The 22,668-nt window shown below is 47.5% G+C and overlaps 1 protein-coding gene across 2 annotated transcripts in view; it reads left to right on the top strand.

Annotated features, from left to right (window-relative positions):
- Positions 1-22,668, top strand: part of CAB39 (calcium binding protein 39) — a 51,581-nt gene that overhangs the window by 14,679 nt on the left and 14,234 nt on the right. For both annotated transcript variants that reach the window (XM_068101930.2, XM_068101931.2), the window contains exons 4-8: positions 10,870-10,988; positions 18,665-18,833; positions 20,009-20,068; positions 20,185-20,250; positions 20,473-20,616. In XM_068101930.2, coding sequence (XP_067958031.1) covers positions 10,870-10,988; positions 18,665-18,833; positions 20,009-20,068; positions 20,185-20,250; positions 20,473-20,616 — 558 coding nt within the window. The remainder of the gene's footprint in view (positions 1-10,869; positions 10,989-18,664; positions 18,834-20,008; positions 20,069-20,184; positions 20,251-20,472; positions 20,617-22,668) is intronic.

Here is a 22,668-nt window from a genome sequence, read left to right on the forward strand (position 1 = left end):
TCATCTGTGACATGGGGCGTTTCGTGATCTGCAGACTATGGACGTGGTACCAATGCTGCCTGTTTGGACTCGATTTATTCGACAGATTGAGCTTGCAGAATATATTTCAAAGCACTGGTGATAGAGGGCTACAGCAGACATTGGTTGGGTACACGCGTCGTGATTGTGAGGTCTGCGAGAGTGCGAAGTGAGAAGTGGAGTGAGAAGGTACGCTCAATTTTGCCAAGACTTCCGGAACAACACCCAATACATTTCAATGGGATGCACAACGTACCACACGATGAGCATCGGAACTCGTGTTTTCACAATCACCAAATGCCATGATGTCAAGACCGGTGGAAATATATGGAAAAATGTCCATATTGTTTTTAGAAAATGTGGAAAATAACATCCTTTCACTCGGAATAATAACAAACAATGCGAAAGGAGGGAACATGGCCATGATAAACCCCTCAGTTTGTTTTATAACTGAAAGGAATTTGTGGCCGAACTACACTACCGGTCAAAAGTTTTAGAACACCTCCATTTTTGCAGTTTTTATTGAAATTTACGCAGTTTAATGTCTCAATGTACTCTGAAATTAAGCATAGAACAAATAAACAATTGGAGATAAAAAAGAAATCATAGAATCATTTTGTTTAACAAAATTTAATTTACATTTTTGACTCGGCAAAGTAGCCACCTTTTGCAGATATAACCGCCGAACACACTCGTGGCATTCTTTCTACAATGGAAATAAAATATTGTTCGGGAAGTTCCAACACTGTTGCAGAAGTTCCCACAAATGTGTTGCACTTGTAGGTTGCTTTGCTTTCACCCTTCTGTCCAGTTCATCCCAAACCAGCTCGATGGGGGTTAAGTCTGGAGACTGTGCTGACCATTCCATGATTTGAAGCCTACCGTCTTGTTCTTTTCCTCGAAGGTAGTTTTGACATAGCCTGGAGGTGTGTTTAGGGTCATTATCTTGCTGAAGGGTGAACCCCTGACCAACTAGGCGTATTCCAGAGGGTATTGCATGGTGCTGCAAAATGCTGTGGTAGCCCTGTTGTTCAGGGTGCCAGTCACTCTGTGCAAGTCGCCGACTCTGGATCCAGCAAAAGAGCCCCAGACCATCACGCTTCCTCCTCCATGTTTGACAGTTGGTGTCACACACTGAGGAACCATCCTTTCGCCTACTCGACGGCGTACAAAAACCCTGCGTGATAAACCAAAGATTTCAAATTTTGATTCATCGGTCCATAAGACCTTCTTCCAGTCTTCAGTAGTCCACTGGCGGTGCTTCATGGCCCAGGCAAGCCTCCTTTCCTTTTTTTGCCATCTTAGCAATGGCTTTCTTACTGACACTCGACCCGTCAAACCTGCAGCTCGAAGTCTTCTCTTCACAGTTGAAACTGAGACTTGCTTACTTTGACAAGTGTTGAGCTGTGCTTGAAGCTGTTGTCCTGTGAGCCGAGCCGCCTATCACGCAGGCTGTTGACTCTCAGAAACTTGTCTTCTGATTCTGTTGTGGCTTTGGGTCTGCCAGACTTCTTCCTGTCAGAGTTTCCTCCAGTTTCCAAGTGCCTTTTGATGGTGTAGGAAACTGTACTCGCTGACACCTTGGCTTTCTTTGCAATTTCTCTAAAGGAAAGACCTACACTTTTAAGGGTTATAATGGTCTGTCTGTCTTCCTTTGTTAATTGCCTTTTTCTCACCATTATGATAGCAATATACTGCTTACTGCAGTGCAATAAAAAAAAAAAGAATGATCGTTTTAAGGCCATTTTTTTCCCGCTAGAGCGGGGGTTAGCCTTGCGGGCCCCAAGAGCTCATGGTTCCCTGTTTGAGGCAATGTTTTATGGCCGGATGCCCTTCCGACTGCAGTGCAATATTGTCCAAATAATGCTTCAGAAGGTGTAATAACAGTCTGTTCCAATACTGCTTTTATACAGACAGGGGGTTTGTAATCAAGTAATCAGCAGAGGTTGGGACACCTGTAGGAATTGTTTGCATCAACTTTCAAGGCTTAATTTACTTACATTGCTGCAGAACAGCTGTAAGTTGTTAACCCATTACTTGTTCCCTGAAGAAGGTCTTTTTTACAATATAACTGTGCAATTTACATTATTTTCCCGTCTTTGCTAACCTAAACTTTTTTTAAACCTCGAGCAGTTTACTGTTTACCTTTGTACCATTTCAGGTTATTCACTGGACTTGAATTGCTTAAATTTCAATAAAAACTGGAAGAATTGAGGCGTTCTAAAACTTTTGACCGGTAGTGTATGTTATGAGTTACATTATGATCCTATCCCTAACTATGTTTATGGTGCTTGGGCTAGTCGTTAGGGCTAGGAGTTGGGGCTTGGAGTTGGGGCTTGGAGTTGGGGCTTGGAGTTGGGGCTTGGAGTTGGGGCTTGGAGTTGGGGCTTGGAGTTGGGGCTTGGAGTTGGGGCTAGGCGTTGGGGCTGGGAGTTGGGGCTGGGAGTTGGGGCTGGGAGTTGGGGCTGGGAGTTGGGGCTGGGAGTTGGGGCTGGGAGTTGGGGCTGGGAGTTGGGGCTGGGAGTTGGGGCTGGGAGTTGGGGCTGGGAGTTGGGGCTGGGAGTTGGGGCTGGGAGTTGGGGCTGGGAGTTGGGGCTGGGAGTTGGGGCTGGGGCTCGGGGCTGGGGCTCGGGGTTGGGGCTCGGGGTTGGGGCTCGGGGTTGGGGCTCGGGGTTGGGGCTCGGAGTTGGGGCTCGGAGTTGGGGCTAGGAGTTGGTGCGAGGAGTTTGTGCTCGGATTTATGGATCTTTTTCTTTCACATTTCTTTCTAGTTTTTCACATTTCTCCTTATTCATTCTAATTCTTGCTTGTTCTTTCTATCTCTCTTTCTTCATCTCGCTGTGCAAGGAGAAATGAATTCTTGCAGAGATTTTTCTGGAAGGTTCACTTGGCTGCGCCTGGATGGGTTTGAGGGTTGTCGAGTAGCGGTTGAAACCCGAATCCTATCCAGGTTCCTCCTGATGACTCCATCTTTGCTCTTTGCTTATTCGGGTTCCTTCTGATCACTCCAATGTAGTATTTGGTTTTCCATTTCATTCATGACAAAGATGTTGCTGTCCTGGAGTCCTGAGGGTTAACTTGTTTCCATTTTCTGGATATCAAATACGTCTGTCTGTGTCGGTCTGTCAGTCTCTGTGTGTTACAGTATTTGTGGCACCTTTTACCACGAATGGTGACCATTACTCCGTGCGCCACGCTAGCAATTGCTGTATCTGTCATGACCAACAGCGTTGTCCGTCACACATGCACCCTGCTTCAGTACCCATAAGAAGTTAACAAGACCCTTCAAGTCATTGCTGGTTAACAAACCTACTTCCTGTATTTATTTTCCCATCCTTTACACAATGTATGAAAGTATGCCGACTTTTACGATTCTAATCACCCCCCCCCCCCACCCCCCCTCCTGCAATCTTTATATCCAATTGCGCTAATGCTTTTTGACCCCAAGTGCTCCCTCTCCCCCAAGGTGTGGACCTGGAGGGTCAATCCAAAAATCGTTCCATATTTCATGCTTCCGTTAATGCTCATTGCAGATACAATTTAATTTCAAGAAGTTTAAAATGTTCCCATAATTGCATTTTTTGGTCTTTAACCTTTTGACCCCACACATGGGGGCAGGGCCAAAAATGGCACTGCTCTTGCACATTGTTACCATGTGGTGATCCTAAGTACCATGTTTGAATTTCTGCCAATCGTTTAGGAGGGGATTGACAGACATACAGACGGAGCCGATTGTAATATGCCCGCGTTTTGTTTTTCAAAAATCGTGGAGATAAAGACCAATTGTTAACGTCATTAAACTCAAACCTGTGTTGTACAACGTACGGTAACCTCACCAAACGTCACATGTTTCACAACAGGGTCTAATTTTGGAAAGTTAACTCTCGACCTCACTGCCCAAATAGTTGATGCAAGTTATCAATAATAACTGTCGTAGTTGTGATACCTTTGGTAACCCATAACGTAAACCTCCCAGACAGACGTCCTCGCACTCACAGCCACTCGTTGCTTCCTGTCATTAAGCCAGTTTCCAATCTATGTAGTTACTCTTATCAGCCACTCCACAGGCCTTCACCTCGGGCATCAACCTTCGATAATCCATGTGGTACCTCGTCATGTGCCTTGAAAAATCTCATTTGCTTATTCCTACAGTGCAGTGAACTTTGGTTCTTCACCTTATCATGTGTATAGGAAAATTACGCAATGATAGTTACAATGATGTAATGATGTAAATGATGTTTCCTATTTAACACAAATAATCCTTTCCACCTATTCTATTTGAGTATTACCTTTTGATACGTTGTTACTTCCGCCACCTATTACGATGTTACCTCCGCCACCTACGGTGGACGAAGGTTAAGTTTTCACCCCCGTTTGTCTGTGTCTATTTGGCTGTGAGCAGATATTTCAAAAAAGTTGCGGATGGATACGGACGAAATTATGTGGATAGGTGGGGTATGTGACAGACAAATTGATTTTAGATTTTGGTGAAGATCCAAATGTGGACACAGGAATTTTAAAAGTGATTCTTCACCATTGAGTGATGGAGCCAAAAACAATATACTGTACATCACGATATCTCAAAAAGTTATAGATGGATTTGGACGAAACTTGGTGTGTACAGGTTGGATGTGTGACAAGGACAAATTGACTAGATTTTGGTGATTATCCAAATCCAGATCCGCATACGAGAATCTTTTAAAACTTCTGAGTGATTCTTCACCATTGAGAGATAGGGCCAACAACGACATATAGCACGATATTTCAAAAAGTTGTGGAGGAATTATGACAAAACAATAGATGAGTTGGTAGGTGACAAGAATAAGCCAATTAGATTTTAGTCCAGGTCCCGACGCAGATCGGATGATGGTTTTCAAAATTGGAAACCATCATGTTTTGGATGCAAAATGTAAACTGTTCAGCCTGGCGGAAGTATGCCCTCTACCGAGTGCTGTCGTAGTTTGAGGATGTTGGCAGGGCCTGATACTAGTTAAATATTTTTTGGCAATTTGTGATTGGTTATACTGTGCGGATCCTGGACTCTCGTTGCCCCACTCGAGGTATTGATTGTGGAGGATCGCCAACGTTGATGTTGCCGATGTATCCCCAAGACTTGTAATTATTGTTCAAGCCAGCATTTTAACAATCATTGATGAATACTCGGGCCTTCCTCAAGGTCTTGAAAAGGTGAGTTTACCGAAACCTCAGCATTGACTTCGACAGCAATGGCTGGTATCATGTCGTGAACTTCTCGAATGGTTCAGTGTGGTTCCATCCAACTCTGTCGCCCATCTTGTAGCTGGTGAACAAACATGGCTTCACCACTGGGATCCTGAAACAAAATTGGAAACCATGTAATGGAAGAACAAGGGGGTCACTACCACCCCCAGAAACATCACATGAGCGCTCATCCAGCAAGATCATGGTCTATTCATTTCTCGGATGTCATGGGAATCTTGCCGATTGATACGCCTCTCAAAACCTCAATCACAGGATTATTATGCCAGTTTCATGCAAAAAATATGCCATCAGTTGAGGCAAAACACAGGAATGTTGCCCAAGGGTGTGCTTCCCCCTCCTCTTCATCTTCCTCCTCCTCCTCCTCCTTCTCCTTCCCCCCCTCCTACTCGACAATGCACACAAGGCCCATGTGCAGACCATCATTTCTGACTTCAAGCGTCTGCATCACCCTTCGTGTAGCCCTGAACTGTCCCTTAGTAACCACTATCTGCTTTGACATTTTAAGTCACATCTGCTAGGCCGTCACTGTCGATAAATCCCTACGTCTGCTGACAATGAAGAACTGACGAAAGCAACTTGCTAAATAAACAATTTGAAAACTTCCATTGTACCGGCGTAAACAGTTTAAAGGTAAAATGGAGTGAGTGCATTGAATTTGAGGGACTATATATATAATAATATTCCAAGTTGGTGTATTTTGGGATTGTTGAATGTCTTGTCGATCGATAACCTTTTGAATGCCGTTGTACACTGAGACGATTCGGCCTTTAACATCCAAGTCAATTACTCAAAAGCGATCGACACAATCATACGTATGTGAGAGATGGGAAAGAGCACGGACAAGCAGCCATGGGTTAGCAACCATTGCGCAGGCTTTTATGGGTGCAATGGCTTCCGCCTACATTGAAGTACTTGTAAGGGAACTCATTATTATTACTAGCAGCTGTACCCGCCCTATGGGCGGGGCTTCAATTGGGAAGCCCAAATGAAAAGGCAAAATATCGGAAATTGAAGGCTTTTTATTTTAAATGATTTATGTAAACATCCGTTAAATCACATCACACGCAAATCATCAAAATCTAAACAGTATTTGTAGAATTTCAATAAAAGTCACATCACTGTTCATATCGGTAAATATTGTTACGGATCTCTCCGTCGGCCTTTTTCCCCTTAAGAAGGGGGGATCAATCCCCTTGTCCGCGACTGACCGACGTGAGTCCTGGGGGTCCCAACGCTCCTCCCGGTCGGGAGCAGCCAGGGTATTTGGTCTACAAAAAGTCCCAAGGACCTGAGTGCCACTCCTGACCGCGAGCAGGGGAGGGACTCCCGTTCGAACCCCGGTTTTAGATGTTATAATTGCCGAGCGGTGTTAGCAACACGACGTTCGAGCCATTACCAAAGACTAAACCCGATCCTGAAACGTTGGCCAAAATCGCGCCACAGGTATTCAATGAGGGAAAAGACGAGGACGAAACGGATGTGAAGAAGAAGAAGAAGGCAAAAGTAGGAAGAACAAATATGATTTATTACTACTATTTACAAGTCAAAAGAAACCAAGGAGGAGGAAGGATAATAAAATAAAGACAGAAAGGATGGAAGGACCAGAAGGACACAGAGCAATTTCTAGCTTACACTAAACAGTCTTACTTATACCCAGGACAAGACACACAAAACAAACTCACGTACACAAAAGGATGGAATGGCAGGAATCGTTTGGAGGGATGAGCAGGTGGAATCACAGGGCACAGCGAGCAGGTCCACTCCGGGCGGGAAGCGAGGAGCCGGCAGCTCCAAGTATTTGGCTGTACACCGCGCACCGGCAGGTTGGTTCACAGCAGCGCGTCAGGGCTCCGTGCGGTAGGGACTCTGTGGAAGCAGCGTTTTCGGTCGCCCCTCACCATGGAACGCTTGGTTCGTGCTCTCTCCCACTCATGTGCTCTTTCACGCTTCTCCTTGGTCCACGCATCTGACGCATCTCTCGCATCTCTTTTGGGGGCGTCGCGGGACGGGTTATATAGGCCACACCCTCGAACCTTCGCGAACCTCCCCGATCGTTCTCTCTCCGCCCTCTCAAGCCAAACCCTTTCGTGCTTGATTGGTCGGCAAGGGCTGGCTCACTCCTCCTTCCGATGACGAGGGCAGAGACACGCCTTTCTTCTCCGAAACGACCGCGTGCTCAATGGAGGCAAATGCAGTTGGCAATTGCTGACAAATGGGGAATTGAAAGGGAATCTAGCTTATTTGAATTTGATGCAATGCAGTGTCAATTAATGGAAGACAGAGCCTTAAACTAATACACACAATAAGGAGATAACTATTTAGAAGGATATATGATTTGCTACTTGCATGTATATGGATTAACTAGGAGGACGACCTTTGACCTTTACACTACGGAGGGTGATATTTACAACACGGTTCATGACACTTACAACAATAAAAAAAAAACACAGGATTCTCAAAACCGCAACAATATTATTCCATAGTGTTTGGAAAAATTGGAAAAATTGGAAAAACAATATGGCCTATTTTACTCCAGGGGGTCCCAGGAATACCTGCCCAAAATATTGTTGCGATCGGTTCACCCGTTTTTGCGGTACCTGGGAACAGACGGATGGACAGACATTTGGTGAATTATCGTAAGATTATGACTTAGAAAATGGACCAAATTCAGTTGTTTCCTGCCATACCAACTGGTAGAGCCAATCAAAAGTGAGAGGCCTTTTATTTTTTGAGGATAATGGGTCACAGCAAGTTCATGCTTCCTGACATACCTTTTGAGATGACCTTACCATGGTTTTGTTCCCAGTTTTAGGACCGGCAGAGAAGATAACCGAGAAGGAAGTTGAGGAAGCGATAAAAGCAATGAAGAGTAGAAAAGCGGGAGGGCCGACGGGAGTTGTGGGAGATATGTTGAAGGCAGCGGGAAATTGGGGTGTGAAGAGAATGACAGAGATCTGTAATCTGGTGGTGAAAGCAGGCCGCATTCCAGTGGATTGGGAACTGAGTACCCTCGTCCCTCTATACAAGGGGGAAAGGTGACCCTCTGGACTGTGGCTCGTATCGAGCGATAAAGTTATTGGAGCATGGAATGAAGGTATTGGAAAGGGTGTTGGAGAGGAGGATAAGGAAAAAAGTGAAGATTGACGAAATGCAGTTTGGATTTATGCCAGGAAGAGGAACGACAGACGTGCCTTTTATTGTGAGGCAGTTGCAGGAGAAGTACATGGAGAAGAGGAAGAAGTTGTTTCTTGTGTTTGTTGATCTGGAGAAAGCATTCGATAGGGTTCCACGTGAAGTAGTGTCATGGGCATTCAGGAAGTTAGGAGTGGAGGAATGGTTGATCAGAGTAGTGGTGGCAATGCACAAAAGAGCGCGCACAGCTGTAAGGATGAAGGACGGGAACAGTGGTGAGTTTGAGGTGAAGGTGGGAGTGCAACAGGGGTCGGTACTAAGTCCACTACTATTTGTCGCTGTGATGGAGGTGCTGGCTCAGAACGTAATAGAGGGTTTACCGTGGGAGTTGTTGTGTGCAGATGATCTGGTGTTGATTGCAGAAAGTATGGATGGACTGAAGGAGAAGATGAACAAGTGGAAGGAATGTATGGAGACAAAAGGTCTGTAGGTGAATATCGGAAAAACGAAGGTGATGGCAAGTGGTAAAGCATGTGGTGAGGTGGAAAGAACTGGGAAGTGGCCATGTGCTGTGTGCAGGAAGGGTGTCGGAGTGAATTCCATTCAATGTACAATGTGCGCTGAGTGGGTTCATCAAAAATGTAGTGGTTTGAGAGGGCAGCTACATTCAAGTGTAAGGTGTGCACAGAGGGAGCTGCAGATGAAGGAAATGTTGAGTTGGATCTTGGAGATGGCGTGAAGCTGGAAGGTGTGAAAACATTTTGTTACCTAGGAGACATGCTGAATGGAGAAGGTGGATCAGACTCGGCAACGGTTGCTCGAGTGAGATGTGCATGGAAGAAGTTTCGGGAACTGAGTGGCGTGCTGACGAGGAGGGGAGTGTCGTTGAAGCTGAAGGGAAAGGTGTATGCTGCATGTGTGAGAAGTGTTATGATTTATGGGAGTGAGACATGGGTAATGAACGTAGAGCAGCAATGAAGGCTGGAAAGGGTGGAAAGGCGAATGGTTCGGTGGATGTGTGGAGTATCGTTGAGAGAGAGGAAGACAAATGATGAATTGCAAAAGATGATGGGAATAGAGCCTGTAATGGATGCTGTTATGAGGAACAGGTTGAGATGGTTTGGTCATGTGTTGAGGAAGGATGAAAGTGACTGGTTGAGAAGAGTGATGGAAATGAATGTGGAAGGAAGTAGAGGATGGGGAAGGCCGAGAAAGACTTGGCTAAAGATGGTCGAAGAAGAAATGCGGGCAAGGGGGTTAACAAGGAGAGATGCAGAAAATATGGCAAAATGGAGGACATTGTCATGGCTAACCCCCGCTCTTGCAGGGAAAATGGCCTTAAAATGCCTGTTGTTGTTGTTGTTTACCATGGTTTTGTCGAGGCTTCCTGTTTGCGTTGCTGCATTCTACTTGACGAACACTTTAAGATCGGTGGTTGGGCACACACTTCCGGTCAGCCATTTTCTCAAGCAGTCAAGGTCAAATTTAGACCTCAAGGTCAGATTTCTAAAATGTGGAAACATGTAGAACACCTATTAGGCCGCAGTTAGAAAATTTATCATCCAAATTAGTTTTGTACACCAATCAATCATGTGAAACACGAGATAGGTCAAATTTTCGAAATTGCCAAAGTGCTGTTTCCATGGCAACTATTTTTTTATTTGGATTTCACAAGTATCGTGCTATTCATGACGTCTTGCCCTCGCCTGAGGAGAGGGTATTGCATTTGAGTCCGTTTGTCTGTTTGTCTGTCTGTTTGTACAGAATAAATATGATTTTCTCTGCAACTGTTGGTCCGATTGACAGGAAATTTTCACCATAGGTGCAATTACACCTGTATAATTTTTTATGATAATTATGACGTAATAGGTCACGTGGTTCAGCCGCCATCTTAGAAAAACCGAAAAACTTTGCACCTCTACATCTCTGAAAGCGCCGAATGGAAAAAATTGAGACATGGCTCATTGTAAAGAACTCTCCATGGGGAATAAAATATGTTAATGATGTCATAGGTGCCTCCATTATGAAGTCATAATTGGACAAGTAGAAATCTTCATCTGATCAAGATGAAATTTCTTGAGCATAATCTAGGGATAAGTTGGTGGAGAAAAAATAATGATGATGTCATCAGTCACGTGGTTCGGCCGCCATATTTGTTTTAACACGAAAGCCTTAAAAATCACTGAAAACACATCCTGGCGAGGGTTTGCAATCTCTGATTGTTCTTTCTTGTTGATATTTGTAATGAGACTGCTGGTTGTCGAGCGATTCCTTTGCATCGTGCAACCTTTTGCAGACTCGTTTCATCGCTCCCTGACGGAATGACAATCGCTCCCATAATCGTAGTCGTACGTTATGGCAGCATGAAGATGTTTCATTTGTACAATGCATGTGTTCCTTCGGTACTCTCCTTGTATGCATTCTTTGCTTATGCGAGCTCACCGCCACTAACCACACCGTGTCCTTTGTTCTCCGTAGGGTAAGAAGGATGTGGCTCAGATCTTCAGCAATATTGTCCGGCGGCAGATTGGCACACGTTCTCCGACCGTCGAGTACATCTGTGCCAACCAGGGCCTGCTCTTCCTCTTGCTCAGAGGGTGCGTGATTGCCGGAAATGAATGAGCTGGAGGATGTTATTTATTTATTTATTTATTTACTGGTTCACGAGTTATTAAAAAGAGTGACCACTATAGTCGTCATGAGTGTGTGTCTCTGTGTGTGTGTCTGTCTGTCCACAGCATAACTACCCGATGATATCATCCGACCTTGATGAAACTTGGGTGGGAGGTTGATATCATGATCTAGTTGTGTCCTGCCTGGAGTGGGCGTATTGCGCCCATTGTGGGCGGAGCCACGCCCGAAAATGATGTCTTTTTAGTGGGTAATCGAGTTGAAGCTACATCTTCTCCGAGGGGTTTGGTTGGATCTGACAGGGGTTTCGGTATTTGGTTAGGCCAATGTCGTGTGTCTAGCCCCACAGAGCTCTATTTTTCATTTTCGCCCCAAGGTCAAGGTCACAAGGTCACGAAATTTAGAAAAGTCGATTTGTGATGGTTTTATTACATTGTTCGCTTCCTGATAGGGTGAAATGTCGTACATGATCTTATATTATCACATACATCATGAAATACAAGTTTTCCAACAAATTGCAGAATCTCTGACCTTTGACCTTTGCATGTCACAAAGGTCAAAGTTTCAAAGTTGTCGGAATCGAACCGAATTTTCGGTATTGTGTAGCTAACTAACCTCATAACTGATTATACATTATTTTCTATCTCATTTCAAGGTCAGTAACCTTCGTTTTGACATTTCCAGGCCTGGCCTGTCCGGGCCTGTTTCGGTTATAGTCCGTCCTTTGTCATTGAATACCGCTCGCTCGTGAACCATCGTCGTCTCCTGACTTGTTTATTTTATTTTTCATCAACTGAAAGTTGATGAGTGAGTTATGTTTACCACTGTGGGAAGTGAAGTGCGACTCGCATTTCAAGCATTATCCTTAAGAGCATAAGGGGATGGACTTGAAACGTCGTTCGTACCTCACTTCCCACGGCAACGAGTTCACTCTTACTACTAACCTCGGTTTTATAAAATGCATTGTTTATCTTGTTTACCGACGCATGCGTGGCATGAGCCTCCACCGACACCAGTATTCAATTAGGTTTTTGATGACACGTTTCAACACAGATCTCTTTTTCTCCGTGTCCACCGCCTCGACCCCACCCCACCCTGCACTTTGCAAGGTGTGAGATTAACCGGAATTCGTTCATTCTGTTCGGCAAATTGTTGTTAAGCGAGGATCCACTACCATTTGCTAAATGCTACAAGCAGAGAAAAATGCATGCGGCTTTTCGAACCGTTGCACACAAGGATTGATTAATGCTGTGAGATGCCCCCTTGAGGTCGCAGTATTACGCAACTTGACGGTGACATCACGGATTATGATCATCTTTATTCCCAATCACAAAACTCTGTCCTCACGGCGCTGGAGGAAGGCAATAGACAATGCGTTCATATGGCAGGCGATGCTTGTTAGTCATAACTTGTGCAGCAATGACTGTAATGGGAATTCATCTTGTTTTTAGTATGCATAGGTAAGGGATCTTGCCATTCGTATATATGTACATGCATGTGCACTATCAGGGGCCTGTGGAAATCCGACGTAATGTAAAATGTGACTGCAAATCTTCAACTGCTCCCCGCCCCCCATCCCCCTCACCCTACACCAAGTCCTCAACCCTACTCCCTACCCCAAGTCCTCAACCCTACTCCCTACCCCAAGTTTTCAACCCTACTCCCTACCCCAAGTTTTCGACCCTACTCCCTACCCCAAGTTTTCAACCCTACTCCCTACCCCAAGTTTTAGACCCTACTTCAGACCCCAAGTTTTCAACCCTACTCCCTACCCCAAGTTTTCAACCCTACTCCATACCCCAAGGTTTCAACCCTACTCCCTACCCCAAGTTTTTACCCTACTCCCGTCACCAAGTCCTCAACCCTACACCAAGTCCTCAACCCGACACCAAGTCCTCAACCCGACACCAAGTCCTCAACCCGACACCAAGTCCTCAACCCGACACCAAGTCCTCAACCCTACACCAAGTCCTCGACCCTACACCAAGTCCTCGACCCTACACCAAGTCCTCGACCCTACACCAAGTCCTCGACCCTACACCAAGTCCTCGACCCTACACCAAGTCCTCGACCCTACACCAAGTCCTCGACCCTACACCAAGTCCTCGACCCTACACCAAGTCCTCGACCCTACACCAAGTCCTCGACCCTACACCAAGTCCTCGACCCTACACCAAGTCCTCGACCCTACACCAAGTCCTCGACCCTACACCAAGTCCTCGACCCTACACCAAGTCCTCGACCCTACACCAAGTCCTCGACCCTACACCAAGTCCTCGACCCTACACCAAGTCCTCGACCCTACACCAAGTCCTCGACCCTACAGCAAGTCCTCGACCCTACAGCAAGTCCTCGACCCTACAGCAAGTCCTCGACCCTACACCAAGTCCTCGACCCTACACCAAGTCCTCGACCCTACACCAAGTCCTCGACCCTACACCAAGTCCTCGACCGTACACCAGGTCCTCGACCCTACACCAGGTCCTCGACCCTACACCAGGTCCTCGACCCTACACCAGGTCCTCGACCCTACACCAGGTCCTCGACCCTACACCAGGTCCTCGACCCTACACCAGGTCCTCGACCCTACACCAGGTCCTCGACCCTACACCAGGTCCTCGACCCTACACCAGGTCCTCGACCCTACACCAGGTCCTCGACCCTACACCAGGTCCTCGACCCGACACCAGGTCCTCGACCCGACACCAGGTCCTCGACCCGACACCAGGTCCTCGACCCGACACCAGGTCCTCGACCCGACACCAGGTCCTCGACCCGACACCAGGTCCTCGACCCGACACCAGGTCCTCGACCCGACACCAGGTCCTCGACCCGACACCAGGTCCTCGACCCGACACCAGGTCCTCGACCCGACACCAGGTCCTCGACCCGACACCAGGTCCTCGACCCGACACCAGGTCCCCGACCCGACACCAGGTCCCCGACCCGACACCAGGTCCCCGACCCGACACCAGGTCCCCGACCCGACACCAGGTCCCCGACCCGACACCAGGTCCCCGACCCGACACCAGGTCCCCGACCCGACACCAGGTCCCCGACCCGACACCAGGTCCCCGACCCGACACCAGGTCCTCGACCCGACACCAGGTCCTCGACCCGACACCAGGTCCTCGACCCGACACCAGGTCCTCGACCCGACACCAAGTCCTCGACCCCACACCAAGTCCTCGACCACCCCTCCCGACCCAAAAACCTGCCACCTCCAACTCTCTGTCCTTTTATTATCGTGCTTAACAGCATTTTCCTGTTCTCATTTAAGAACAATGTTAAAAGTAAATAAAAACAACACTTTTAATTCACCATCTCGAGAGATTCCGTCTTCTCGCGATTCTTCAGTAAAATAGCGGTTTATAAAGGAAGCTTAACGATAAAAAACACAAGGTTCGTATTGGAAAAATAACATGTAACCGGAACTCCTCCGACAACAACCTCTGAAATGTTGTTTCATGTAGCCTGTGGCTGCTCGTTGCTGGTTGCATCATTTTTGGAAGTACGGCTGTGCCTCCGATGCAGTGCCCCCGTTACCAGTAAGGTGGTACTCATTTTGCCGACCTCGGAAGGCGGATAGTCTGAGTCAACCCACCTAGTGTTGTTTCGACGGCACGACAGGGGCTCAAACTCAAGACCCGAATATCTCAAGGGAGCCACCTTAACCATTAAACCAACACCTGGCTTACCTTTAAAATAAAATGGGTCTCATGGATCCTGGTCGAGTGGTTTCAAAGAAAATCGTCGGATAGACAGAGAAACAAACAACGAGAACGACACTCGGTAGAGCGCATACCTCCGCCAGACTGTGAACGGTTTACGTTTTGTATCCCAATGATAGGCCGGATCTGCTTACCTGAACCAAAATCGAATCTGCTTGTTCTCGTCACCTGTCCAACTCGTCCACCAAGTTTCGTCATAATCAATCCATAACTTTTCATGTTCGAGGTCGTTTGTGGCCCCATCTCTCAATGGTGAATAATCACTAAAAATTCTCGTATCTGGATCCGGATCTTCACCAAAATCGAATCCTTTTTTTTTTTGTATACAAGATCGAGGCTCATGTAAGAGCGAACATTAATGACAAAAAAAAACCGACACATAAGACGAAATAAAGGGAGCGGGAGACGAGATGGGGAGAGAGGGGGAAGCACACAAGTACAACATTTGAGAGCAGGGACATCGGGAGATCTGTGGGAGGGAGAGGGCTTGGGGGGGAGGTGGGAGAGGTATAAAACATATGGACACTGCAAGGGGTTCCAGGAAAGAAGTTGGAATTTCAGATAAGTGGATCTGGGTGAATTAACGGGTGTAGAAAAGATCAAGGTTTTGGATGGGGGAAGATTAGAGATGGTGGTGAACAGCTGTTTTAAAGACCTGGAGGGAGGAGTGGGATTGAAGGGAGTGTGGGAGTTTGTTCCAGAGGCGGGAGAAAAGAGGAATGAAGGAGTGAAGGAGTGAAGGTGAGCAGAGAGTCGAGATTTTGGCAGTTTAACCATAAGAGGGTTGCAGGCAGATCTTGTGCGACCTGTAGGGATATTTGGGGGACAGAGCAGGGGGAGGTGGGGGGGCAAGGCCGGAGAGGAGTCGGTAGAAGACGGAAAGACCACCAACCTGCCTGCGGTGAGTGAGTGAAAAGCCCTCAGAGTTGGCTTCATCGATTCCAATGATTCTGAAAGCTTTGGTTTCGATTTTGTGCTGAACTACACAGAAACGGTACGTTGCCTGAGCCTTAAACTAGGTGTATAGCACGCAGATTCGTTCAGGGACACAAGGCAGACAAAGAATCGACAGAACGATTGGACGGGGAGATTTCTCGTGCTCCCTCTGGTTGAGACATCGGGAGTGAGGGGGAGCCACCGTGCTCCCTTTCCTGTGTTCGTGCGGGCTGCTCCGGGCTCTGACTCGATCCAGCGTCTGTGTGTGGACCATCTTACTGCCCTTTATTCTCGATTCTCGAGCCAATAGGGCCTGGTGAAAGGGAAGGCCTTGTACACTCCGCCATGTGTAATATCCACTTTGTATTGTCTGCGTACTTGTGATGAGATTTTGTAATAAGATCTGCGGAAGTCCAAGGGAAGGGATTTAAGTTTAAACACGTTGTCCTTGAGGTGTTTTTACTTTGTTATTTGAGCTCAACCCTCTTCTTTGTCTTTTTTCGGATTCAATGTGTTTTACTTGGTTTTATACTCGCTCTTGTTCGTCCACACCTGGGTAAATTGGATTGAATCTGGACCATGATATTCCGTTTTCTGTTTTGTTCGGCTGGTGTGTGAAATTTCGCGACTTAGTTCATTTATATTCACATTATCAATGTCGGTGATGCAACGGTTTAGGATATGAGGATAACTATCGCCCTCGACTGCTCAGTTATCATCGCGAGTCCTGATAACAATACGTAGTTTCCGCGAATTTGGGTTTCTTGATATTCCCATGGCGTTGTGGCGCCGTGTGTGTGTGTGTGTGTGTGTGTGCGTGTGTGTGTGTGTGTGTGTGTGTGTGTGTGTGTGTGTGTGTCGGTCGCTGTGTGTGTGTCGGTCGCTGTGTGTGTGTCGGTCGCTGTGTGTGTGTCGGTCGCTGTGTGTGTGTCGGTCGCTGTGTGTGTGTCGGTCGCTGTGTGTGTGTCTCTCCCTTTCTGTCATGCTTTTGTGGAGTTCTTCTGGAGTTTTCTGATGTGGAATGTGATACACCGACACATTCCGAAGTTCCTCTTTTGTGCTGGCGTTGAAGCCATTCAGGCAGAAACAGTGTTATCTGGGGCTGTTGATATGAACATGTCAAAATCCATGCGATCATTGCACAAAACCCCTATTTGGGTGGTGGTCCATTGTTTATGTGACCTGTGGGGATCTTCAAAGACCAAATGGTGACCGGACGGTTTGTGTTTGAACGATTCCCCTTACATAACCTTTGCTTGTGCACATCCAGTTATTAGTAGGGTGGCTTAGTGTCAATTTTGTCGATTATTTATCGTTACAGGGTGGATAAAAGCGTACTTTTTGGTACAGAGCTTCGTTGTGGCCTAACTTTTGATTTTAGAAGGGGTGCCACCTGAACGGGGTCATGGATCTGGGTCAGGGGGGCCAGGGGCACTAACCCCCTCCCATGTCGCTGTAATACGGGTTTTATGCCTTTCTCACATTGTCTATTAACACCATTTTGGGTTCATAACCTAAGTTACGCACAACATTTCATTTTAGAATGTGATGGCCCTTGTAACAGGGGCTAAAGGTCAGGTGAGGGGCCAGGGGAACCCCCCCCCCCCCCCCCCCCACTTCTCGATGTCAAAAATATGGGCTTTGTTCGCAGTTATTAGAGATTTATTTCTGAGTTAACATGTGTTGTTGTTTTCGTTTTATGATGGGTGCACTTGGATTAGGTCTGTCGTTTGTTGACCACACAAAATCAGCGACACTTTGTTGCAACATTAATTCTCCAAGTTATCTTTCTGCTTGTGTCGAACAATGGAGAACCTGCCCCCAACACAGGATGCACTGCTGCAGCTTGTAAGAAGGGCAATATATCAGGCAGGAATCTGGACAACAAGTACTCGGTCTCTGTAAGTGATTCCATCTCCAGAAGACTATGGCTGGACCAAGGAAACAGGATCCTGGGTGCCGGTGTGGATGACAGTTCCAGAGGTCTCCAGAGCATGCCGAGAACTGATCAAATGTTCCTGCAGAGGAAACTGTTCTACCTGCAAATGTAGCAATGCAAATCTGGATTGCTCTCCACTCTGCAAGTGCAGCTGTAAGGAATAGACTATGAACTACTGCATTGCAAGATACATCTGTCTCATTTCTGCTTTTTTTTTTTTTGCTAGAAAATTGGGGGGGGGGGGGGTGGGTTGCAGCCCCCAGCCCCCTGCCCCCTGTTCCAGGGCCCATGCTGAAGATCTCGCATGTGCTTTATTTCAAAAATAGGAAAATCTAAAATCAAAAGTTGGGACACAAGATGAGCTCTGCCAAAATGTGCCTCATAATTATCACAAGCAAAGAAAAATAATATTATGGTGTGGGGGGGGGGGGGGCTCCCCACCCCAATCGCCCGGCCATTTGCCCCTGTTCTCAGGAACCTCACATTCTAAAATGAAATGGAGTGCTTAAAAATGTTATGTACCAAAAAATTGTGCTCATAGCCAATATAAGATTGGTGTAAAACCCGTATTTCAGCAATATGGGAGGGGGGTAGTGCCCCCGGCCCCCCTGACCCGGATCCATGACCCCGTTCAGGTGGCACCCCTTCTAAAATCTAAAGTTAGGCTAAAAGGAAGCTCTGTACCAAAAATGGCGCTTTTATCCAACCTGTAACGATATTTCCACTAAGCCACCTAACTATATTGATCGCTCGTCATTATTCATCGAGCTGTGATCCTCACATTTGTTGTTAAAATTTTCACCTTCTTTTGAAACTTTGAAAGAAGATAAACTTTGTGCAGTTTGTTTGCGATGCTTATTTGTGCGAATGGCTTGATTTTCTTTCTTCCAAAGTTGAAATGTGCTCTTCACTTGCGACTGTTATCCGGGCAGCAATTTGTTTCAATTTGAATTGAGAAGTTAAAATAAAATTAATTCTTTATTTTAAGGACCAAAAGCGTTGTCGTTATTGATTTGCTGCATCCTTTGGTCTGCAGCTACGAAAGCCCAGACATTGCATTGAACTGCGGCATCATGCTGCGAGAGTGCATCCGGCACGAGGCGCTCGCTCGGATCCTGCTCTACTCGGAGCAGTTCTATCATTTCTTCCGCTACGTCGAAATGTCTACGTTCGACATCGCATCCGACGCCTTTGCAACTTTTAAGGTAAAGGGACGTGTACTTCTATAACGGCATCTCCAGCCAGATTCCAGCGGACAAAGACACGTCGAGTCCGTTTCTACTTTAGCTCACCTGTCACCTGTGCTGTCGTTACGTCCTGAAATATGTTTTTAAACGAGGTAGATGACGTATTACCCGTGATGCATTTCTGCGTTGTCTTCACCTGCAAGTTTGCGCCGGGCCCTTGCTATGCAACCATCATCTCCGCTCGCCCCTTTGTGCTCCAGCATCATTTCCTCCCCCGGCCCGAGCCTCTCCTGCTCAAGCCCTGAATAGTTCGCGCTTGAATAACTTTGATGCCATTCTCCATGTCGAGCATATTTTGTGCAGCTACTTATCGATCCACATAGCTCTAGCAGCTGTGTTGACTGTTTATGGCCTTATTATCGCTACGCTTCTTGAATAAAATAAAATAAACGTGGGGGGGGGGGGGGGGTAGGGTATTGTTATCGGCTTCTCCCTGTCTCTGTTTGTCTGTCTGTCACGCTGTCTCCTCCTAAACAGTTTTGCAGGAATTCACTAAACTTAGTAGTTGTGATCACATGGTAAGAAGGTGCGACAGCAGTATCATTTTGGCCAAGCCCCCTGGGGCCCAAGGGCGGGGTCAAAAGGTCAAATACAAAAAAATACAATTACGGGCAGTCACGCATCTTAAAACATTTTAAAATGAAACTTTCTACATGCAATTAACATTGGGGGCCACGTGAAATATGTAAAGGTTATTTGGATTTGACCCCCGGTTCATGTCCCAAGGGGTAGGGGCTTCGGGTCACCAAGGGTCAAAACAGAAGATTATTTTTCACTCAAAATTTGATATCTGGTCATTCCTGGTGGAACCTTTGGCCATCTTTCAACTTTGCTTAAGGTGGGAAGCATTGGGATTTGCGATGGTGCGCCTTCGACTTCGCTCCAGGTCTAAATGTAACCGTGTACACACTTGTCCGTGGTGTTTCTGCTCTGTGGGAAATGACGGGGGGGGGGGGGGGGGAACTGCAAGATGGTGTCTATACAGTATGAGTGTTGTTGTAACAGCTTCATGGAAGAGTGTACCTATGCAAGAGTGTAAATGGTGGATGTGAAAATGCAGCATTTGAGGAAGGAAGGCCATCATGGATTCATCTCATCTTGCACATGATGACCTGGAATGCTGTGTTTGGCAGGACCTCCTCACCCGGCACAAGATAATGTGTGCGGAGTTCCTGGAAGAGCATTACGAGCGGGTTGGCATTTGTCTATACTCTTCTTTTCTTCTCTTACCTTGTCTGTATTCCAATATTTGGAAGAGAAAGAGGTGCCATTCTGACCGTTGTGTTTTCTTGCTTCCGTACCTCTTCAGATTTTTGGGGAATATGAAAAGCTTCTGAATTCAGAGAATTATGTCACCAAGCGGCAGTCTCTCAAGGTGAGTGATGAATAGGCCAGCTTTGAGAGTTTCACACAATGCCCGGCTTGCTTGCACCGAGCTGACGAAGGGAGGATATGGATGGTTGAAGACGAGTCAACAATGTTGATTTTTGAGTGCAAGAAAGCTGGCCTTTCCTGACAAAGGAACTGCAATGGAATCATAGAGCAATTATCAAATACTTTTTCCCCTCGTCCTCCTCTCCCACTTTGCTCCCACCAGCTTCTTGGTGAACTACTCCTTGACAGGCATAATTTCACAGTGATGACCCGCTACATCAGCCGTCCTGAAAACCTCAAGCTAATGATGAATCTCTTGAGGGATAAAAGCCGCAACATCCAGTTTGAAGCTTTCCACGTGTTCAAGGTGGGCCGAAGTATAAACACATGTTCACCTCCATTTATTTTATTTTTTCACGTAGCTGGGCGACCGGTGTCGTAATTTCCTCCATGATAAGCAAATTACTCTAGAACACAACACTGATGCACCTTGTTCGTCCTTGCATTTTTATTCTTTTTTTTTTTTTACAGGATCTCAGGTTTGTGGAACTGACACGCACGACACCCATGCAGACACACAACTCACGGAGATGCAGACACGGGACACGACACATGGAGAAGTAAACGCATGACAAGGAAACATGACACGTGAACACACGACACGACGCGCAGACCCACGACACGACGCGACGCGCAGACCCACGACACGACGCGACGCACAGACCCACGACACGACGCGACGCACAGACCCACAACACGACGCGACGCACAGACCCACGACATGACGCGACGCGGACCCACGACACGACGCGACGCGGACCCACGACACGACGCGATGCGCAGACCCACGACGCGACGCGCAGACCCACGACACGATGCGATGCACAGACCCACGACGCGACGCGACGCGCAGACCCACGACATGACGCGACGCGCAGACCCACGACACGACGCAACGCGCAGACCCACGACACGACGCGACGCGCGGACCCACGACACGACGCGACGCGCGGACCCACGACACGACGCGCGGACCCACGACACGACGCGACGCGCGGACCCACGACACGACGCGACGCGCGGACCCACGACACGACGCGACGCGCGGACCCACGACACGACGCGATGCGCAGACCCACGACGCGATGCGCAGACCCACGATGCGATGCGCAGACCCACGACGCGACGCGCAGACCCACGACACGACGCGACGCGCAGACCCACGACACGACGCGACGCGCAGACCCACGACACGACGCGACGCGCAGACCCACGACACGACGCGACGCGCAGACCCACGACACGACGCGACGCGCAGACCCACGACACGACGCGACGCGCAGACCCACGACACCACACGACGCGCAGACCCACGACACCACACGACGCGCAGACCCACGACACCACACGACGCGCAGACCCACGACACCACACGACGCGCAGACCCACGACACCACACGACGCGCAGACCCACGACGCCACACGACGCGCAGACCCACGACACCACACGACGCGCAGACCCACGACACCACACGACGCGCAGACCCACGACACCACACGACGCGCAGACCCACGACACCACACGACGCGCAGACCCACGACACGACGCGCAGACCCACGACACGACGCGCAGACCCACGACACGACGCGCAGACCCACGACACGACGCGCAGACCCACGACACGACACGACACAACACTACGCGGAGACTCACGACACGACACGCAGACCGACGACACAACACTACACGATGCGCAGACCCACGACACACACACACAGATACCTTTGAATAACACTGTTTGACAAAATTTAACTGTTTTCTCTCGTCAAAGATGTAAACACTTTTCTAGACCGGTTTTGCACGCCGATTCCAAATCTGTTTTTGTTTTTTCCTTTAGTACGTCTAGTTTTCGTGACAGATCGAAATTGAAAGTTTTTTTTTTTTGGACATAGTTTTGCACATTACAAGGGAAATAATCTTTCAAAAATCACAAACTTCGAATCGGCGTCCCAAGAACTATCTAGGCCACCTCTAATTATATCTGAAGAAAATGACGTTGGCCGGTGTAATTGTACAGTTTCGGCTATTTCCTATTATATAATTTAACGGATTACAGGAAGTGATGTTAACTTGACAACATCCCATATTCAACTTCATTTAAATCCTCAAAATATGGTTCCCTTACCTAAAGTAAGAATCTTAACCTGGAAGCCATTCACTGGTTTCCCGACCGCACGGATCATCAGCTGGGCACCATTCTTCCTCGAGCTTTTGAACCTTTGGATGTAAAACTTCTCCAAACGGTGGATCCATAACCTCAGTCATGGATCCACATCAGTGGATTTCCTACATCAATAGATCCACAACCCCAGTTGTGTCCAGAACATACTACATACTACATACAGAACATACTGTACG

The sequence above is a fragment of the Myxine glutinosa genome, chromosome 5 (assembly GCF_964187855.1).
Source record: "Myxine glutinosa chromosome 5, kmMyxGlut1.1, whole genome shotgun sequence".
Taxonomy (NCBI): Eukaryota; Metazoa; Chordata; class Myxini; order Myxiniformes; family Myxinidae; genus Myxine; species Myxine glutinosa.